General features: G+C 44.5%; 1 protein-coding gene across 1 annotated transcript in view; it reads left to right on the forward strand.

Annotated features, from left to right (window-relative positions):
* LOC126995658 (protein pangolin, isoforms A/H/I/S-like) overlaps positions 1–23,048 on the forward strand; it is a 45,431-nt gene extending 22,383 nt beyond the window's left edge. The window contains exons 6-9 of the mRNA XM_050855427.1: positions 12–139; positions 980–1,136; positions 2,173–2,239; positions 12,861–23,048. Of these exons, the coding sequence (XP_050711384.1) occupies positions 12–139; positions 980–1,136; positions 2,173–2,239; positions 12,861–13,332 (824 nt within the window). The 3' untranslated portion in view covers positions 13,333–23,048. The remainder of the gene's footprint in view (positions 1–11; positions 140–979; positions 1,137–2,172; positions 2,240–12,860) is intronic.
* Positions 23,049–23,304: the final 256 nt, after the last annotated feature.

The raw sequence follows: 23,304 nt of genomic DNA on the forward strand, positions 1-23,304 counted from the left end.
CGTCGTTGCAGAGAAAAAGCCACACATCAAGAAGCCGCTGAACGCCTTTATGCTCTACATGAAGGAGATGCGCGCCAAGGTGGTGGCGGAGTGCACGCTGAAGGAGAGCGCCGCCATCAACCAGATCCTCGGCCGCAAGGTTGGTGCTGCATGCCTCCTCGCTCCCACCTTATTACTATTACTACTACTGTTATTATTATTACTATCATCATTATTGTTACTAGTATGATTATCAGTCCTGCTGCTGCTACTACTACTCCTACATTGTTTTATATACTGGAGATATAGATATTTAACCTTTTTGTTCATACGGAGAGCCGGCCAGCGCGCCCCGCCCTGCCCCGCCCCCCACGCACACACACGCGTGGCGGGGCTGCTGGGGCCGCTAGTAAACAAAGAGTCCTTGAGTGTAGAGTAACGGGTGTTGAGGAAACAGTCGGTAGTTGTTACTGTGTGGGCCAGCACGCCCGGCAGCAGCCAGACCCTCCCCTCCTCACGTGACTTACTTGGCTACAGTGGCACGCGCTCAGCAAAGAGGAGCAGTCCAAGTACTACGAGATGGCGCGGCGGGAGAGACAACTACACATGCAGATGTACCCCGGATGGAATGCCCGAGATAACTATGGCATGATGAAAAAGAAAAAGAGAAAGAAAGAGAAGACTGGTGACGGAGGTAGAGGAACTTACTGTGTTGTAGCTTCCTAGGGCTGAAGCGGGGCCGGCCCCGCCCCGCCCCCACCTTGCCCCACGGCCACCGGCAGTAGCACTGCCCCCTCCCAGCCTGCCCCCTGCACGCCCTCTCCTGCCGCCGAGGCTTGGAGGATCGTCGCTCGGGGCAGTGGGCGGCGGTGGGTCTGCTGTTGCAGTTGCCGCGCCGGGGTGCGGGCGGGGCACCAGCCGTGCCCCGCGGGTCCGCCCCAGCCGCGCTCCCCCCTTCCCGGGACGGCCGGCACTAATCTTCATTTAACTTTCCCTGCAGTGGCATGCGCTAAGCCGCGAAGAACAGGCCAAGTACTATGAAATGGCGCGTAAAGAACGCCAGCTTCACATGCAGATGTACCCGGGCTGGTCCTCTCGCCAAAATTACTCGCAGGGGAAAAAGAAGAAACGTAACCGTGACAAAACCCAAGATGGAGGTACCCACCTGCCGCACACAAAGCCCTTCCTCTTAAGCAACTCAGGCCCTGTGGCGGGCGGTGCCAGGTGTCGGGGGGGCGCCGCGCCCTTGGGCACCGACACCCGCCCCGATACCATGGCACAACCCTCCATTATGGTTCTAAATTTACTTATTAGCTTCACTCTTAACTTATTCATTATTGTCAATTTTACTTGAATGTTATTATATGTTTGCTTTTGTCTTTTTGCTGCCTGTTTGCATACATTCATATTTCTCTTTTCTTAATCAGTGGACGTTGCTTAATTGGATTGTTGCGGAATGTTTCTGCTAGTTTTCACTATTCCAGTTATTCATTATATTTTCCATATCATATAATGGGATGAATGTTTACCAGTGCTGACCATTAGTCTTGGACCGGCCACGAGCGCAGGCCTCGTGCTGGATCTCCACTGTTATTTTCAGTAGCATCTTTGAGCAGGCAGGTTGATGCCATCCTTTGGTTTTGTCACTGTCAGTCATTCTGCTTAATAGCAATGCCACTGGGAGAGTCAAATGAAGATGTTATGAAAATAACACTGCAGATGACCTTGACAATAAGTCAGAATCTGCTTTTTTTCCCAGAATCTGCTTTGTCTCAGTCATATTAAGTCCTCAGTGCATGAATTCTTAATATTTCAATAAACTTGTGGCTCTCAGCATGTGTTGTTCCTGTGTCACATTATTATTATTACTATTACTATTATTATTATTACTAAGTGCGTGGTGCCTGACACACACACACACACACACACACACACACACACACACACACACACTACCCTCCCCCACATACCTACAGTGTCATGATACAGACGCGGGTGCCCTCAGTGCGCCCTTTACCCGCTAACCCCCACCACCCCTACAACACACCCCCACTACCCTTACACCCACACCGCCCCCCACTACCCCCACACCCCCACCGCCCCACCACTACCCCCACACCCCCACCGCCCCCCTCACACCCCACACCCACACAGCACCACCGCCGCTCATCTAATCTTGTCGCTCGTCCTCAGCCAATATGAAGAAGTGTCGCGCGCGGTACGGCCTCGAGCAGCAAAGCCAATGGTGTAAACCCTGCAGGTGAGTCAGCCCCGCCCCCCTCACCCCTCTCTCACCCCTTCACCTTGTTCACCCCTCTTCGCCTCCCTCCCACCCTCACCTCCAACCCCAACAACACCCCTCCCACACCCTCCACCTCCAACCCTTCTTCCTTTCCTTGGTCATGAATATTGCCCCTCCTTCCTTCCCCATGTCTCCTCTTCCTCCTCCTCCTCCTCCTCCTCTTCCTCAGTTTCTTGCATTCCTTACTAAGTCTCCATTAACATCTCCGCTCACTGGTAAAAATTCGATGTTTTTTTCCTTCATATTTGTTTATGTATTAATTTATTCATATATTTATTTACTTATTTACTCGTTTATTCATTTCTTAAAACCTGTATTATTTATCATTTTTTGCATATGTGTGTTTGTCTACTTTCACACTCTCTCTCAGCAACAGCCTTCTTACCCTTTCCTGTCTCACTTTTCTATGTTTACTTTCTTTCGAGTATTTGTTTTATTTAGTTTTCTTTGTATAATACTTGTAAATAAATAGAAAAAAACAAACAAACAAGAAGAAGAAAAAAAAGAAACCTCATCAAACCAAAAACCACAAAAAAAAGAACCAAAACAACAACCAAAAAAAAAAAAACTTAGTACCACAACATTTTTTTATCTCTTTCTTAATTAAACTGTTTTGGTTGATTGGTTGACTGGTTGGTTGGTTGGTTGGTGCCCCGAGCCGCCGCCACCGCGTCCTAAGTAATGGCCGCCTCCTCCTTCCCCCCCACAGCTGGTACCTCCCACCCTCCACACTTCTTGTTGATTCCTCCTCTCCTAGGTGGGTCTGTCGTCCATTTCAGTCAAGTCGTGTATTACCTCCACCTAGCGTTGTGATCTGCCTATATACTCGTCCACTCCCATGCTCCTCAGACTCGTCCACTCCCATGTCCCCACTCGTTCACTCATACTCGTCCGCCGTACTTCCTCCACCTCCGTATCCTTATCCTCATACCGTTTCTTATCCACTCTTACATCCTCCTTCTCTTCCCCCATCCACTTTCTCCTCACCCTATTCCTGCTCCATATTTTCATCCTTCTTTTCTCTCCCGATCCAGTACCGCCACCGACTCATCCACTCCTATGTTTTCTTACTCACTCTCATTCACGTCTTTCTCATCCTCTTTATCTCAGCCTAATGCCCAATACTTATTCATCCACTCCCACAAATTATCTTCCTCCTCGTCCCCATTCAGTCCAATACTAACTCATCCCCCACCATATCTGTTTACTCGTTCCCACATCCACATTTACTTCCTCCTTCCCCTTCGCCTCGTACTCCATTTCCACTTACTCCCTTCTCTTCCACCACCACCATCAGCACCGCAACCTCATCCACCTCCTCCTCCTCCTCCTTTTTCTCTTCTTCCTCTTCGTTCCATTCCTCAGGAGAGACCGCCCCTACCCCCCGCCTCCCCCTTCCATTTTTTTCATAGTTACTCACAAACACCATTTTCCTTCTCCCTTATCCCGTTTTCTGTTTTTGATTATTCACTCCATCGAATTTTCCCAGCCCTTCCCGGTTCCAAGTTCCCGGTTCCTGATTTCGTTTGCCTCTTGTTAGCTCTTTCTCTACATATTCACCGATTCCCAGTTCCCAATTTTAATTTGCCGTCACTTCCTGGTCCCCAAAATTCCTTCTATAATTCCTTCCCTTTCTGTCTCTCTCCGGCATATGACCACAGATGTTGCGCCGACTAAACGAAACTTTCCAACTTCCCAGATTCAATTCTCTGTTACCCCCTTGATCCCAAATTCCTAGTTCCCATTCCAGGCTACAATACCTCTTTCTTTCGTATAGCATTCCAACCATCGCTTACTCTCGCTCCTCAGTTCATAGATTCTTAGTTTCCAGTCTAGGCTCTATACCTATTGCTATCTATCATTCCAGTCCATAGTTCCTCTCACTCATAGTCATTCCCAGATTCCTAGGTCCCAGTCTTGTGGTGCAGTTCATCTTACTATCATCTATCATTCCAGTTCTCGCCCCCTCTCGCTCCCAGCTATTCCCAGTTTGCAGATTCCTATACCTCTTGTTACGATAGGTCAGTAGTTTATCCATTCCTCATTCCTTATTCCAAACCGTTCATTCCACACCAGGTCCGCATCGAGACATTGATTTATGGGGTTCAATAACTTCGTCAGTTCTGTTTCCTTTGGACAGTGTTACTTGAGGATCATTTTTATATAATCTCGAGGTGGGGGTTCATTTACATAACACCTCCTCCCCTCTTGACATACGGCCCTGCTCCACACTCCCATCCCACATCTAGTACCAATCCACTACCCATCCACTCGTCTAGCCATCAACCATCCTTTCCCATATCCTTTTTCCTATACCCTCTCCTACGGCTTCTTACATCCTCCTATGCACATTTACTCCACATATCACTCCACTCAGGTCTATTTCCACCTGCTCCTAATATTTCGACATGTAAAGTCCCATCCTTCATTCGTCCTCCCATCACATTCTCAACATCCTCTTTTATATCAAACCATTCCATCCCGCCCCATTCCACCTCACAGCTTTCCATCCCGCCTCCACTTACTCTTTCTCCATTCCTCCCCGTCACTCATGTTATACTCTTCTCCCACCCTTTCCCCCTCCATCCCTCCACTCCACCCACCCACCGATCCCTTTCAGTGTAGTTTCCCCTCATAATCTCCCCCTCCTCCTCCTCCTCCTCCTCCTCCTTCGACATTTTTCCTTCCCCCTCAAAAGTTATTATACTCATGGCATTGTCATTGTACTAATCCCAAACTTTTTAATTTCTTTCTTTTTTAATTCTCTCGTCTTACAACGAATGTTCATCCTTTACCCCCAAGTATTTATTATATATTGTTATTTTTTATTATTATTATTATTATTATTATTATTATTATTATTATTATTATTATAACTACTACTAACAATTACTGCTATATGTTTTTGTTTTGCTTGTATTTTGTTTTTGTTTTTTCAGCAGATCGTTCACTACCAACACCATTTTCGTTTTCCATTGTTATTATTATTATTTTTATTATTTTTATTATTATTATTGTTTAGTTTCCTGGTCGGCCGCCGATGCCAAGGCACACACACCATCTCAAGGAAGGAAGGAAGGAGAAAGATGATGATGATGATAATGTCTCACCTTTATTATTTCCCTTCCTGCCTCCTTTTATTTATGTTTCCCTTCGGTTCCTTTGTTATTATTTCCCTTAAGTTAATTTTCATTCCATATTTTCTCCACAGTTTTTATTTTATTTAGAGGACAGCCCGCGGACCACTCCTGATTTATATTTATTTTTACGTAGATATTAGTATGTAGACGAGCCCTCTTAGAATCACAAGGCCCCTGCACAAGGTCACAGGAGCCAATACAACCAAAGAATACAGATTTTTACGATTATGGTAGTGATTGTGGCGTGTGAGATCAGCCGGGCCCGTATTCTGGGACGCTCTGAACTCGCCCAACAACATTTTCCCAAAGCCACAAGGGAAAAAGTCGGTTCGCATGAGTGTTTTTGAAGTTCATGATGCAGAGGCCTTGTCAGACTATCACAGGGCTCATAAAACCACCCATGGAAATACTAACACAACCTCTACGACGGCCTAAATAAATGTCGGTGTGCGAGGGTCATATTGTTAAACATCGGCGTCGAAGCACTCACTTACAAGGCTTTCGTAGGGTTTTTTGGTATTTCCGGGGGTGGTTTTATGATCCTAGTGGTAGTCTGACTATTCTTTTGTGCCATGAACGTAAAAGAACACTCATTAGAATCCGGTTAATCTCCTTTTCGGCTTTTGGGTATACGTTGTTGTGAGAGCCGAAAGCGTCTGCGATTACCGAACTGTTTGAGAGCATGGGCGCCGGTCTCTCAAGCGCCCTCTGTCTTTTGTGAGTATCTTGTGAGTCATTATAGTTACTTACCTGAATCCAAAGCTCTATCACATAAAGTTTTAAGATATATAAACGAACCAAATATTTACGATCACTTTTCATGTTTTGTTTTATTTTATTTATTTTTTATTGGCGCTTCCGGTTTTGTGATTCTTAAAATGGCTCGTGTTATTTTTTGTTTTGTTTTTCCTTTAGTATTTTTATTTATTTGTTACCATCCTTGTTTGTTTGTTTGTTTGTCTTATCTCTTTTGTTTTGTTTTGTTTCCAGTGAAGGACGAAGCGTTTTGTGTTTGCTGTCTACTGTCATTTGTTTTTTGCATTGTCATTTTGTTCTCTCTCTCTCTCTCTCTCTCTCTCTCTCTCTCTCTCTCTCTCTCTCTCTCTCTCTCTCTCTCTCTCTCTCTCTCTCTCTCTCTCTCTCTCTCTCTCTCTCTCTCTGTGTGTGTGTGTGTGTATGTGTGTGTGTGTGTGTGTGTGTGTGTGTGTGTGTGTGTGTGTGTGTGAAAATAATATACGTAATTGTAATATTTTGGAAAGAAGAGATTAAAAAATATTACATGATTATTACTTCGGTTCTCTTCCTTTTTTTTATTTTTCTTGATGTCCACCTCCCTTTTTTTCTTTTTCCCTTATTTTCTTTGTCTACTTTTCTTCCGTTCCTTTCTTCATGATATTTGTTTCTCTTCTTCCCTTTTCTTATTACAATTTTCCTCCATCCTTTCTGTTTTTCTTTTTCTCTTATTTTCTCCCTCACTTTTTTTTTTCGATCCTTCATGATATTTCCTCCTTTCCTTCTTTCTTCTTTTTTTCTTCAATTTTTCGTTTACATCTTCCTTCCTTTCTATCTTCCTTTATCTCACTGTTTTGTTTCCTTCTCATCATTTCTTTCCCTCGCGACAAATCTTTTCCATTCGTCCCTTTTCCCTCTTTCTACTTTTCTTCCTTTCTACCTATCTCTCTGTCTTTCTTTCTTTCTTTCTTTCTTTCTCTCTTGCTACGATACATCTTTGCCGCGTAATTTACACCTGCCTCGCTCTCCTTCTTTATTCCTTGTAATCTTTCTTTTTTGCTTGTATGATTTGATAGACGCTTTTTCTGTGAGCTTTGTTATCTCTCTCTCTCTCTCTCTCTCTCTCTCTCTCTCTCTCTCTCTCTCTCTCTCTCTCTCTCTCTCTCTCTCTCTCTCTCTCCACACGGATATAATAATTAATTCGCCTTCCAGTACACACACACACACACACACACACACACGCACGCACACAGACCACCTCTCCTCCTCCTCCTCCTCCTCCTCCTCCTCTCTTCTTCATGATGTTGCCTCCCTCCTGTGATCTCTCATTCTCTTTCTGTGCATCAGTTTCTGAGAGGCATTTTTAAAGGAAATTACCCGCTGCTTTGCCCTTTCAAATGTTGGCTTACTCGCGCGATTGAAAAAAAAAAAAGGAAAGGGAGAAAAAATGTAAAAAAAAAAAAGATGTATCGGATTCTGACCTTTTTTTTTATTTTTTATGTACGTGTTAGAGAGAGAAAGAAAGATCGATAAATTGACTGATTGATAGATTGACTGATTGATAATTTGACTTTTATGTGTTGATAGACTTCATATTTATTGATTGTTGGATAGATAGATAGATAGATAGATAGAGAGATTAATTGCTTGATCGAATACACTGAAAATAGGTACCGTTGATGCCCTTTGAAATACATGTAAAAGTCAAGTGGAGAGAGAGAGAGAGAGAGAGAGAGAGAGAGAGAGATGGGGGTGGGGCTGGGTGTTACTGAGGGCAGGCAAGGCATTAACGAAGAGGAGGAAGAGGAAAATAGAAAAGAAAGAAGAGAAAAATGAAGAGGAGGAAGAAAATGAATAGGCTACCTCAATCTGAAGTGCAGGGACGAAGGACATTTGACATTCATGAGAGAAAGAGAAATATTGAAAGAGCAGAACTAGAAAGGATTGACTGTGAATGAGTCTTGTACCGAACCTAGACTTTGTGAGTGAGGGAATGACTGACTGACTGACTGACTGACTGACTGAGACCTTAGATGTTTTAAGTGGAGGCATGACTGACTGATTAACAGCATAGACTTTGAGTGAGGGACTGACTGACTGACTGACTGACTGACAGACCTTAGACTTTGTGAGTGAGGGAATGACTGGCTGACTATACCTGACTGAATAACACTGACTGACTGAGTAGGCAATTTACTAGCCAGCTGAATCAGTCTTATTGGCTGATTAAAGTGACCGAGTGACTGACTGACTACGTGACTGACTGAGGGGGCAACTGACTACCCAGCTGAAAGACTGTCTTATTTACTGACTTGTTAACTGGCTGGTGGTCCAATAAACTGACTGAGATTATAGCAAAATTCGTAGGCCAGGGATTATAGCAAAATTCATAGGCCAGGGATTATAGCAAAATTCATAGGCCAGGGATTATAGCAAAATTCATAGGCCAGAGATTATAGCAAAATTCGTAGGCCAGGGATTATAGCAAAATTCGTAGGCCAGGGATTATAGCAAAATTCATAGGCCAGGGATTATAGCAAAATTCATAGGCCAGAGATTATAGCAAAATTCGTAGGCCAGAGATTATAGCAAAATTCGTAGGCCAGAGATTATAGCAAAATTCGTAGGCCAGAGATTATAGCAAAATTCGTAGGCCAGGGATTATAGCAAAATTCGTAGGCCAGGGATTATAGCAAAATTCGTAGGCCAGAGATTATAGCAAAATTCATAGGCCAGAGATTATAGCAAAATTCGTAGGCCAGGGATTATAGCAAAATTCATAGGCCAGGGATTATAGCAAAATTCGTAGGCCAGAGATTATAGCAAAATTCATAGGCCAGGGATTATAGCAAAATTCGTAGGCCAGGGATTATAGCAAAATTCGTAGGCCAGAGATTATAGCAAAATTCGTAGGCCAGGGATTATAGCAAAATTCGTAGGCCAGAGATTATAGCAAAATTCGTAGGCCAGAGATTATAGCAAAATTCGTAGGCCAGAGATTATAGCAAAATTCGTAGGCCAGAGATTATAGCAAAATTCGTAGGCCAGAGATTATAGCAAAATTCGTAGGCCAGAGATTATAGCAAAATTCGTAGGCCAGGGATTATAGCAAAATTCGTAGGCCAGGGATTATAGCAAAATTCGTAGGCCAGAGATTATAGCAAAATTCGTAGGCCAGAGATTATAGCAAAATTCATAGGCCAATTTTGCACATTCTGCCAATCTCTTTCTCTGGTCCTTAGGCATTTGCTGACCTTTTTTGGGGGTTGATAATGAGGAGCAGGAAGGGATTTTCTCCTTTATTACTTGTCCTCCTCATTCATTGGCTCCCATAATTAGAGTTGAGTTTTGTTGGGATATTGAAGAGTGTGGAAAACTCTCAAATTACTTCCCTGCCTTAATACTTAATGAGGAAGATGAAGGTAAAAAAAAGAGAAGGCAAGGGTGGGTAGGGGGAGGAAGGGAGCAAGGAGAGAAGGAGAAGCTTATAAAGGCCATATGGAGCATTGCCTTGATAGATATACGAAGCTGTGTATCTGGATTATATTATTAGACCACCAGGAAGGCCAAGGAAGACGTGGAGAAAGGTGGTGGAGGAGCATATGAGGAGGCTGAACATCACAGAAGAAATGGCTATGGAACGGGCAACAGTGGAGGAGGCACATATCCCGTCCGACCCCACCATAGGAAATAAATGGACGTTAAACGATGATGATGATGATGATATCTGGATTATATTGTAGCGATGGAGTGTTGGTGACTTTCCTCGACTCTTCAATTCAGCTCCAGTCAGCATATCAGGTTTCAAAAAATATACTTCACATGGTCATGATATAAACAAACGGAAGAAGTGTGAGTCAAAGGCTGAATATCTCACGCTCAGTCTCTCCTCTCTCCCACTCCTGCTCTCATTCCCTCTCCGTATGAGGCAGCAATCTCCTTACCAAAAGAGGGCCGCGTCTAGCCACAGTAAGGGTCAGGGCGGGGTGGTGGGAGCATCGTCAGTTGTTCTGGCATGTCCGCGCTGTAAACATGAGTGGAATGTGGAAGAGTGTGTGTGTGTGTGTGTGTGTGTGTGTGTGTGTGTGTGTGTGTGTGTGTGTGTGTGTGTACATGCATTTATTTTTTTCATATTTTGAGAGAGAGAGAGAGAGAGAGGATGTCATCATGAATTCAACTCTTCTTCTACCTGCTTATCCTCTTCCTCCTCCTCTTCCTCCTCCTCCTCCTCCTCCTCCTCCTTTATGCTTCCTTCCTCTTTCTCTCTCTCTCTCTCTCTCTCTCTCTCTCTCTCTCTCTCTCTCTCTCTCTCTCTCTCTCTCTCTCTCTCTCTCTCTCTCTCTCTCTCTCTCTCTCTCTCTCTCTCTCTCTCTCTCTCATAATAATCATCTTCAGCAGTCATCATCATCATCATCATATTCACTTTTTTTATGCCTTTTCTTTTAAGGTTTCTTCCTTTTTCTTATTTTGCTTTTTTCTAGTTTTCATCACAAATCCTACTTTTTATTTTATTTTTAATCCCTTATTCACACAGATAATTAGTTACAAGAAGCTCCAGATATTTTTTTTTTTTTTTTTTCCAGAAAAAAAACAAAAGTATCAGCTCATTCCTTCTTACCCCAGCCCCTTTTCTCTCCCTGTCTGTGTCTGTCTGTCTGTACCTGTCAGTCTGTGTCCCCCAAAACACAGTAGCATGAGTTTGGAGTAAAAGAAATACAAATAATTAATGTTAACGTGAAGCTTTGCCATCCATCCAACTTGTATAATCAGGACGTCAGGACTTGTTGAGGTCATGCACTTGCTGCCCCACATCTGGAGGTTCTGCTGTCGGGTTGTTATTGTTATTATTAAAACTCTTTCACTCACTCTTCACTCACACCAGTTTGGCATCAAGGAACTGGTGAATCTGACATGAGTTAGCACCTTCTTGCCTCTACCTTAAAGTTATGAGGAATGCGCTTCAGCCGCTTAATTTGCAATCAGCTTTAACCCCACTTCTTGAGGAGAAAAGGTTCAGGAATGTGCATGCTTTGACATCTTGATGACCTAACACTACAGTAAGACTAGCTCTAGATGAGTGTATGAGTGGGGAGTTATCATCCAAGATTGTCTCACTTTATTCACTTCTGTTTTATTCCCTCTCAAATTCTGAATGTTTCCTTGTAAGCACAGCTGCTGTTGTTGTTATCATTTCTTCCTTTGCTTATTTGACAAAGCCTTTAAGCTTTTATTAACCCTGTTTAAGTGTCAGTCTGAAAAACAGTATCTTGGATGATAAGTCGACTTGGGAGTGAAAGGGACCCTGGCAAAAGGTCTCACTGTTCCATATTTGTGTGCCACTTGATGTTTTGCCTTAAAGTAGTGATGGGTGTGTGAGTGCCGGGCAGAGCTGGCTGGCCCTTTGCAGGTGCCCCCTGGCCCAGCCCGGTCACTCGCTGCCCCACTCACACACCCTCCTCGATTCCCGCCCATTGTTGTCCATTCTAGAACTCATATTTTTCAACAGCATCAGAAAATGTGTCTTCCCTCATCTTAACCTTAACGTCATAGTCCCCAAACTGTATTGGTGAGAACTTTTGCTCGAGTGCCCAAGGCCAAAGTTAGTCTGACTGAAGGGGCAAATGTGCCACTAATTAACCTCTCGGTGCACCGGCGCGGCCGAGCACCGAGGTGCGGCTAACCCAGGAACTGACACATTTTCTGATCACTGGTGGAGGGTTAATGGCTGTAAGGTGAGGGTGAGGCTCTGAGCCAGGGCGTGTGTTTAGTGAAGGTGGTGCCCCTTAGTCTCTAACCTTGGTCTCTCTCCCGGGCCTGCAGCCCTGCGGTGTCGCTAGCATCGGGGGCAGGCCTCCCTGGGGTCCCCTCTTCCCTGCTGGGGGCTGCTGGAGCCTCTGGGGGTGTGGCTGCTGCAGCTGCTGCTGCTGCAGCCACCTCTGGGGCGGTCATTGTCTCATTAACTCAGGGTGCAAGCCCTGCCTCCCTGACCCCCCTGGCTCCCTCAGCAGCCTCCCAAGTAGGCTCGGGGGGCCCCAGCTACAGCCCCGCTCCAGGTACCCCCATACACTCCATCGTTAACTTAAGTACCAGCACCAGCAGCAGCAGCAGCAGCACAACCAACAACAGCAACAACAACAACAACAACAACGGCAGCAGCAGTGGTGTCTCCTCTCCTTCTGAACCTACCTATGTTAATCTCTAGTCTGTGAGTCTTCCACTGTGCTGTGACCTGCTGTGTGACGGATCTTGAACACTCTTAAGGAGAGGAGCAGTTTTACCGCTAACACCACTTCTTTCTTTGCTAGTTCAATATCCATCACAAGCAGAGTAATCACGTGAGTGTCTTGTAGTGATTCATCTCGTTTTGTTTTATTTTACAGGTTTTGTTTTGTTTGTATTATCCGTTGTTATGCATGAGTATGTGTATCAAGGTAACATATTTTCCATTAATGACTTTTTCTTTCTTTTACTAATATGCTAACTAGAGTCATAGACGAAGAAGTGTACGTACAGTGTTAACCACAACACCATTTTTATTATGATTTTTTTGCTTTGATGCATGATGTTTTTTCTTTTTTTACAGGATGTGGGCAGTAGCTGCATGAGTAGACATTTTTTTACGTTTATGTACGGTGAGGCATGTACAACCTTTATCCTCTGGGGGAGTGATGGTGGGCGGGTTACTGAGTGGCATCTTCCCTTCACAGGCGAAAGAAGAAGTGCATCCGGTACATGGAGGGCGAGGAAGGTGAGGACATGGCGCCCGGGTCGGCTGACAGCGTAGACGCCTCGCAGGAGAGCGAGGAGGAGGATGACCTTCAGGAGATGTCGTCTCCATCGACGGCGATGGTGGGCGACCAAACCGCCACCTCGCCGGCCTCCTCCAGCCTCATGCCCTCCCCAGGGCCCTCCTTGGCGTCGCCATCAGGTCCACCCTCGTTGCTCATGCCGTCGCCAGCCTCCCTCGCCTCCCCCCTAACGCCGGGCGAGGGCCCCCAGCTACCCCTAAACCAGGTGCCTCAGGGCCCCCCACACCCCCAGCGGCCCCCCGTGGGCACCAATCCCCGTGACATTAACAACCCTCTTAGTGTTAACCAGTTGACTGGCCAGTGCGCTAGCAACAAGCCCGACGCCGGGTCTCAAGACTCTTCGCATCCCACCATGGTGAGCGTCACATGACCCGCTGCAACCTTAGCCCCCCACACCCACAAGCTGTGCTGGACACGCCCGCCCCAACCCTCGTACCCACGCGCCGCCTTTCGCCACCAAAAAGTGCTATAATAAAGGCTTAATAATCTTGGCCGAGTGTCGTCGTCTCTGGTGGACACAGTTGTTGTTCGTCGGGTTTCCAGGACCAAAATTTCCCCCCGCCCCCACCCCCGCCAGGATGGGCCTGTGCCAGTACAGTCACCAATACCTCAGTGTCAAGAGTGTGGCTGAAGACAAAGACTTGTGGCCCCTGCTTGGCACCATCCCTGTACATAATGTTCCTTCACATCATGAATCAACCCTCCATTGTCTCACTCACAGCAGTGTTAGGTACTTCTCCACTCTCAAGCTGCTAGGCCAGCCCTTCACTTTGTTCTATTCTGCAAATTTTTAAAAGTTTTATGCAAGTTCTATATTGAATATCGCCATATAAGTGAACACACACACACACACATACACACACAAATACATAAATTACATATGTATACATGAATTGATACACACACACACACACACACACACACACACACACATGGTAATTCAGGACACATTCTCTGCCTTAGTAATTGTGTGTACTACTTTATAGCCCCAAACCTTGCCAGTGTTGAGGACTTGAGTAGGCCGAGGTGAGCCGGGAGGGACTGTTGAGGGACCACGGTGGCTGCTGGAAAGTTTTCTGCTACACCAAAACTCTTAAAGTGAAAATACTGTGTCGATAATATAATATGTAAATGATGTTCTTGTGATAGTGAATATTAACAGTCATAATGTTCTGTGCAGTAGGAGGCCACTTCTTCATACCTCTTGAGAGCCCAGCTAAGACAGATTAACACTTATAACACTTAACAAAATACTACTTTTCTCTAAATAGGAACTTGTACTATGAGTCTGTCCTTGAATGTGCAGTACACTAGACCATCATCTTATAAGCTTTGAAGTCCACATGCTATTACTACTACTGCTGCTGCTATTACTACTACTACTACTGCTAATACTACCACTACAGTTACTATTACTACTACTACTACTGCTGCTGTTACTGCTATGTCTACTACTACTACTACCATTGTTACTACTTCTACTACTACTACTACTACTACTACTACCACAACTCCTCCTCCTACTACTACTACAACTATCCTTTTGAACTTGAGAGTAGGCCAGTTTTTATATATATTTGTCTTTTTCTCTCTCGCTCTGTCTCTCTCTTATCTCCTCTCCTCTTTACCTGTCTGAAAACCCAACCATCGACCAGCCCAGTGTCTTTGTCAGGTACAGTGTTGTCTTGCCTCACCACGAACACCACCTCCTCCCTGCCACATGCTCTCCTCAGTCTGCAGTAGGCCATGATGTATCCCTCTCACTCCCTCCCTCCCTCCCTCCACTGTTTTCTGTTTAGGTAGCATTTCTGTCAGTTCTTGTGATATCATTCGACACAAATCTTGTTACACACTAAAAATTGTCTTGCCAGTTAGTCAAGTCAAGAGAAAGCAGCAGTCCTCTTGGTCTGATCCTGTTCAGTCATACATTCTGAAAATTCTACGCAAGCATCCAGGATTTAATATGGTTCCTCTCCTCCATGCATGTTGCTTTTGAAGTTATTTGTGATAGAAAATTATTCAAAGTACTGTAATGTCTACAGTTGCATTGGCATATTCATAATGCTCTGTTACACTTTATCAGAAGTAATTACTGCAGTCTGGGTTGTCATTCTCTTCACTGCTGCACTCATGGTCTTTTGGGCTATTTGTTGTGTGGCTGGCGAAGCCTCTGGCTGGTGTTGTCACATTGCAACACTGAACTCACTCACTCAGCAGCAGCCATGAGTGAAGCTTGAGACATGCTCCTTTGATTCACCTTCAAAGCTAGATATTCTTTTATCTAAAAATTTATTAAAACAAAAAATTTCTATCATTTACACCCAATGACTGTAACTCAGCTAACCAGTTTGTTTTTAGCCACTAAGTATTTAAATGTGTGCAAGGGTTAGCTGTGCCCACCACCTGCCCTCTGCCTCAGCCCCTGAAGCAACAGCACTTGTCAGCTCCCTCCAGGGACTTGATGAATGTGCTGCCAGGATGTGACAGTTTAGTACTTTCCTGAACTTTATACTGTGTGATCAGTTTGCTCGGAAAGGTGTTGCTGTTTCTGAAGATTTATAATCATCCCTTTAGAGTGTGTGTGCTTCAGGGCATGGCAGAGCAGCAGGGAAGGGAGAGTTACTAAAACCTTGTAGTTGGCTAAATTTATTGAGGAAAGACGAAGATTGATTCCTGGATGCGTAGAATGTTCAGAATCGGTGGACACCCTCAGGCATCCTTCAGGGCAGTGGATAGTGATTCTTTTACAAGCCATGAGTGATTTGCTGTTCCTCAGCACCTCCATACCTGTGTGTGTGTTCCCTCAGCGCCCCGAGTGGAGGACGGGCGAGCGGCAGCGGCGGCGGCTGACGCGCTGCCGTGCCTCACTGCTGCCATCATTATTATAATTATTTTAGATGTTTGTTTTTTACTGTTGATTTTTTTATATGTGTTCTCTAAGTGTTGTAAGTCATCTCAACATTTCTTCTCCCTCATTGCTACAAGTGTATCCATTCTGCCGCCTTTGAGTGTTGGAAATACGTCTGTAATACACCTAGTTTGTTTTCTGGTGAATTGATCGTTGCAGTGATGCAGCCAACGTCGTGGTTCCATGATCTTTTATTTTATCAAAGATTATAAGTGATAATATGTTTACCTAACTAACTTTTTTAAAGTACAACTTTATGGCATTAATGATAAAGCTTACACTGAAAGAGTTTTTGTGTGTGTATGTGTGTGAAAAGACAAGGTACAAAACCAAATCTTCTGTACAATGAAATTGAAAAGTGTCAGTAATGTTTTCTTTTAAATTACTGTTTGTGATGTGAGGAGCGATAGGTTGAGAACAGCCATCAGCCCCTCACCTCAGCCCTTTAGTCCTCAGACCACCAGCCTCTTAACCTCCCAGTCCCGCAGCCCCACTGTCGCCCAGCGGTGGGCGAGCCCAAGGCTGCCCGCTGCTGCCACTTTCCTCTGGTCAGTCACTGAGCCACACACCACCACTCAGGCCTGCCAGCACCACCACCACTACCATCACCACTACTACCACTGCTGCTGCTGCTGCCTGTCAGACTCCCAGTCTCTGCTCACCTCAGAGAGTAGTTGTCAACAAATTATGTAATATTTAAGCTAACATTTGTTTGTCACCTTGAAATATTCTGGACTGATAATCTCACATTCATATGTTTCACAGGAAACAACAGTTCTTAACATTCTAAAGTATATCCTAAACCCTGAAGCTATAAATTTTTATCTAAATACAGAGTGTAGTTACATTTATATTATGAGGATTATGTGATGCAGACTTTAAAACAACAGTGAGTAGAGCTGCTAGAGTATGTGGCTGTGGGTGTGGAGTTACCAGGTGGGTGTGTGTGTGTGTGTGTGTGTGTGTGTGTGTGTGTGTGTGTGTGTGTGTGTGTGTACACAAGCTGCTGAGAGGGTGTGAAAGAGTAGCTCTTCGGAGGCCAACATTGTCAGTGGGGGACATGGCAAGAGCACAGGCTGCCATGTTAAGAACCTTCATGTGTCAGCAGAAAAAGAAGGAACACTGTATGTACAGCATAAGGCCAGACTGTTTGCCATCAGAGGCAAGGTTGAAGGTATCAACACAACCACAGCCTTGCCCAACCCTTAAGTAAGCCTGAGTGTCAGTAGTTGTGTTGCAGCAGCTAATAAGTTTCTTGAGGTTAGTTTGGAATTATACATGTATGATAATGTACATTATTGTAACATAAGTGTATACCTGGATGTGATAGAATGAAAAAGAAGCACCTCATATTATGTTATATTATTTTCTGCTGCCTGTTGTCACTCTGTTGGTGTGTGGCAAGGCGACTGTGCCACCCTTGTGTACCGACCCATCTGTGATGACTCCTGCATGTGTGCATCTGGTTGTGGCAGCTGTGTGTGTGTGTGTGTGTGTGTTCTTGCATGCATGCGTGCATTTGTGGACTTTTACAGCAGAAAACAGAACCATTGGTTGGCTGGCTGGCTACATAACTTTATCATTCACCTGTATAAAATGTCTTTCCACCCCAGTGATGTACTTTATTTTTAAGGGGACGTTGAACTTCAAATAAATGTAAAGTATACATCGTAGAATTTTTTTTAAATGATTCAACTTAACGTACACCATCAATCAGAGTCTTGAGTGTAAACCGTCATTGTGTGGGAGGACAGTGAGGGAGTGTGGAGGGAGGGAGGCTGTGTGTGTGTGTGTGTGTGTGTGTGTGTGTGTGTGTGTGTGTGTGTGTGTGTGTGTGTGTGTGTGTGTGTGTGTACATCCAACCTAAGATGTTTGTAAACTGTGCAAGTAGTGTTCAGTTTCTTCTCTTGTTTCTTTCTTACATTCTAATCATTAATGTGTGAAATTATTACTGGAATATAATTCCAATGTGACAGTAACTAAACCTTTGGACATCTCTTCCTTCATCTCCCTTCTGTTCTTCTTTCCTTCTTTTTTTCCTTTCTTCCTCCACCCTTCCCAGTCATCATTTGTATTGGATGCAGTACACACTCTCCCTTCCTCTCTCACTTCTCTTCTTCCCTGCTGTCCTGTGTCTCGAATGCAGACCACCCTCCCATTCTGTACCTCCTTCGTTTCCTTCTTCCTCATTAGTCCCTCTCATCCCATTATCATCACCTTTGTATTGGTCCATTTCCTGCCTATCATCAGCAGGTTTAGGGGGGATAGTCCTAGCCCAGCCAGCCTCACAGTCCACACACCCATTCTCCCCACACCACCACCTAAGACACCCCATAATTCCCCCATAATGTGCTCCCCAAGGGGGGGGCTGGACTTGGCCTCTCATGGGCTGAAAAATGAAAAAGCTAGTCGTCGGTTTCCATCCCCAGATATCAGAAGTCCTCTTGTGGGTGTGGGTCCCCTGTTAGTGCATTGGCTGATGGAGTAATGTTGGTTCGTATTGTTGTCTCAAGAAACTTATTTAACTCGTGAAAAAATAAAAGTTGATCTGTCTAATAGTTTCTCTTCAGCCAATGATCTACACATATGCAAACACACACACACACACACACACACACACACACACACACACACACACACACACACACACACACACTTTCGTAAACACTACTTACTCGCTCGCTTAGGCAAGGGACCAACCATCTGAGGCTAAGAAGAGGACATCTGAGAACTGGAAATCAAATAAATAGATACATGAAAATAAATGAAAAGACAAATATGATGAAAGACAGAAACATTGACTGGGAACGCCTAACACACGAAGATTAAGCTCACCTCCCTAAATCCATTCCTACTCCCCTTTCCCTTGTATCTCCAACTCACCCAGATGTTCATCATCCCTTTTGGGTCAGTCACTATATGGGCACCTGTAGAAGGTAACCTGTGGTAACCCGGATGTCACACTTGCCCTGTGTCCCGGGGTAGCAGGTCTTTAACCCGGTAGCAGCAGCGAGAAAAATGAGAAAAAATCACCCCCACACAAACCATTTCATAATATATATCAAAGCATTTGTGATCAGATTATGTATCATCTATTTTTTGGGGTTTATATCATGGCACAAATTTGGCCCGTCACTGCTACACGGTAAAGCCACAGATTTGGCCCGTTGTTGCTACCAGGTTAAACACCAAAAGCTCAAGGGCCAGTGAGGTGGAGATGAGCACCGAGGTCACACACAGCTGAGCGTATTCCAATATCTATGCCTTTGCTTCTCCTCCCTCACTAACCTTCCCTTCACTGTGTTCTCTTCCCTCCTTTCCTTTCACTTTTCCCAGTATTCCCATCCCAGTATTGTAAGCCACTCAGAACTTGTACAATTGTGAAGAAAAGGGAAAAGGAAGTAATAGCAACTATCCAATTTACTGTCTGCCCACTAGTACCTACATGCCCTGTATGTAGAAGGTAGTGTGTGTTCTACCTTATTGCTCATTTTCTCTTTTATTACTACACCAGTTTTCAAAAGCAAATTATTACAGTGATGAAAATGCTAAGTACCTCTTCCATACTAGGTATAATGATGGTGATGACAACTAGTATTGCAAACTATGACTAAATTCTGCTTATTCATAGCTACTCTCGGGTATGTCATGTTTAATATCCTGCCTGCCAGTATAAATATTTGTGGCTGAAACTAAAGCGGAAGAAAAAAAAGAAAATGTTAAAAATATATACCTCTGTAATCTAGATGATGAGGGATAAAGGCTGTGTGTGTGTGTGTGTGTGGCATGACTGGGTAAGAGGGGACTCAGACCTTACCTCACCCACTCCTATCCAACCCTATCCTATATTCCCTGCCATGCCATGCCTCCCCTCACCCCCCTGCCCCTATCAAACACCCCACTAACTTGCCCTTCCTCACTCTGGCCATCCTTATAAGCTCTACTACATGATAAATTAATAGATACACATTGAAGTACTAACTCGTTTTTCTTCCATCTCGTCCTTTTTCACGTCCATCTTTTTCATCATCTGCATCCTTTTTCTTCTTTTACTGCCCTTATGTTCATGTTTTTCTCTCCGTATGATGATTTATTTTTAGTCCTCCTCTTTGTCTTTGGTGTTCTATATTGCTTTGTCTCACTCATATACCAATTGCCCTCTTCCTCCTTCTCCTCCTCCTCCACGGGGATCATGTTTCTTAATGGTCCCTCTAAGCGAGAAAAATGAGAAAAAATGATCACTCACACAAACCATTTCATAATATATATCAAAGCATTTGTGATCAGTTTATGTATCATCTATTTTTGGGTGTTTATATCATGGCACAAATTTGGCCCGTCACTGCTACCGGGTTAAGGCTATCGTATGTACCTACTTGCCACATCTGGACAGGGATGTGTATAGATAAGTCACTATGTTCACGGAGGGGGAGAAAGAAGTGTTTAGCGGGAGTAATGATGTAATTTATTGAACCTGTTGCCATGTAGCCTCTCGCTCTTCAGTGTTGTAACTTGGTCCACTCCTCTTGTCTTTTTTTGTCTCATTGTTTGTTCATCGATTTACCCTCATCATAGCGCTGCCTCCTACTTTATATCTTTTCCTTTTTCTCATCCATCCTTCCTTTAAATTGGGGCGGCTTTTCCGATACCCTACGCCCCTGTCCACCCAGCAGTGAATGGGTACCAGGTATTAATCGGGGGTTGTGTCCCGTCTCCTGGGCTCTGTTCCCTTCTCCTATAATTCCTTCCCCTTCTGTCTCTCTCCGGCATATAACCACAGATGTTGCGCCGTCTAAACGAAACTTTCCAACTTTCCCTCCTTCCTTTCCCTAATTGCACCCCTTCTTTCAATTCTTCCTCCTCCTCCCCATCCTGTTGTTTCCACGATGCCTTCCCTCCACTCTCCTCTGCTTCCTGACCCTTTTGTGCTTTCTCATGGTGCAGCTTGTGTCCCTGAAGCCACCCACTTAGCGCCCATATATGGATTTTGGGTTATGATAGCTTCTTCCTCGTAATTCCTCCAATACTCCTCCTTTTCTCCTTCCTCCTTTTCCCTTTCTTCCTGCTCCTTAATTTTCCTCTCATCCCTTTCCTATACTCATAATTAACCTGGTAGCAGCGACAGGCCAAATTTGTGGCTTTACCATGTACCAGCGACGAACCAAATTTTTGCCATGATATAAACCCCCCAAAATAGATGATGCATAAACTGATCACAAAATACACAAATGCTTTGATATATATTATGAAATGGTTTGCGTGAGTGATAATTATTTTCTCATTAATTCGCTTAGAGGGAGGGGCCTTTAAGAAACATGGTCCCCGCAGCTACCGGGTTAAGATCACCACCACTCATCTCTGTCCTTTCCCCTCCTTCCACCCGAGTCTGGATAATAACTGCGGTCAATGTTGTGAAAAAAATAAATAAATAAAATGATAAGTGGAACACAGATCAAACAGGAGGAAAGAGGAAAAAAAGAGAGAGGATTACACCATATTTATGCTACATTTTTATAGAGTGAATCCATTATTTTTTGTCATGGTTTAGCTTGAGGGCAATATTTGTTGGTTCCTTTTGGCACACACACACACACACACACACACACACACACACACACACACACACACACACACACACACACACACAAACACACACATCATGCATATACCTCCTCCCCCCCCCATTCATCCTTCTCTCCCCCTTCCTCCTTTCCCTCCTTCCTCCCCCTTTCACCTTCAAACTACAGCAGATATACCACAAAATAATGATAACTACTACTACTATTACCACCACTACTACTACTACTACTACTACTACTACTACTGCTGTGTCACAAGTGTTTGCACCTTTAATTAACGTTTTTCATAGGTAATCAGTGGTGAGTCCTACCTGTGTGTGTGTGTGTGTGTGTGTGATATGTGATGTTGGTTGGTGTCGAGTCCTGTAAATACCGTATGACTGGATGTTACACTATCTGTCTAAAGTGGATTCGTTTCTCCGTCTTTCATTATTTATTCCCCCTTTCCTTTCATTTCATTATTTTGGGGTCTGTCGAGTTTTCCGTTTTTATTATTATTTCAGTGTCTCGATGCTCTTAATAGGCTACCACTACTACACTTTGAATGAGAGAAAGAATATATACCTAACTCATTAAGGCTGTTGTTTGTATAATCTTTCCTATCTAAGCAGTCAGTCAGTCAGTCAGTCAGTCAGTCGCTCCGTGTCAACCCGTGATCGTGATTTTGTTTATTCGTTCTGTCACTGTGCCAATCTTCGCGCGGTCCCAGCCGGTCGTATAATATAATTACTACTCAGCCCCACCAAAAAATAAAAACACTGGCCCCCTCCCCCCCACCAATGCAGGTTCTTCATATGTACATAAGGTAAACTATTGATTAGCTAGAGTGTTCATTAATTCCACTCCAAGAGAATCTAATTGCCGGACAATCATCAGTCTCCCCTCCCGTCGGCCCGTCTAGCTCTCACCTGGACGGCCTGACCCCCCCTCCCCCACACACACCTGTAATTAACACCACCACCACCTCAGCGTTGTATTTTTTGTATACCTACCTTTCCCACCTCCACCTGCCTCCTCCTCCTTCGTTTTCCTTCCTTCTCTCGCCTCCACCCTTTCTTTGCTTCTTATTCCTCCTCCGCCGTCTCCACCTCCTCCCTCATGCACCTTTCTTTATCTCCACTTTCCTCCCTCACCTCCACCCTCCCTCTGCTTCTCCCTCCTCCACTTTTCTTATGCCTCGCTTCCTGCTTTTTCTCCTCCTCCACATCTTCCGCCTCTTCCCATTTTCTTCTTTCGTTCTCGTCTTCCTTCTCCTTCTCCTCCCCCTCTTCGTGTCATCAACTCTTCCTCCTCCTCCTCCTCCTCCACACCTCACCGTTCCTCTCATTACTTTTCCTTTCTCTCGGTCTTTTCCTCCACCTCCTCTTCCTCTCTCTCCTGTTCTCGTCATGTCGTCAATTACTCCTTCTTACGCACCTCTCCTCCCCCTCTTCATGTCATCTCCTCTTCCTCCTCCTCCTCCTCCTCCTCCACACCTCACCGTCTTCTTACGGAACATTTTGTCACTTGTTGAAGTCGGAGATGCGATGTACAGAAAAAAAGGAATCTAGAGAATTGTTCATGTAAATAGTATGTAGTAAATAAATCAATTTCATAAGAGCAGATGTTTTATGAATTTCCACTACTTAGTCACGAATTTAATGGTTGGTGTACTATATATAGCTGCGTCCCCCTCCGCCATCTCTCTCTCTCTCTCTCTCTCTCTCTCTCTCTCTCTCTCTCTCTCTCTCTCTCTCTCATTACTATTTAACATTTCCTAAGCTAAGTTTCCCCTAATAACGCTGTGTATCTTTGACTGGAAACGCATAATAACTGTGTCTTGTGATAAGCGATAGCAACAAATTATTCAACTGGT

This window comes from Eriocheir sinensis, chromosome 8 (assembly GCF_024679095.1).
Source record: "Eriocheir sinensis breed Jianghai 21 chromosome 8, ASM2467909v1, whole genome shotgun sequence".
Taxonomy (NCBI): Eukaryota; Metazoa; Arthropoda; class Malacostraca; order Decapoda; family Varunidae; genus Eriocheir; species Eriocheir sinensis.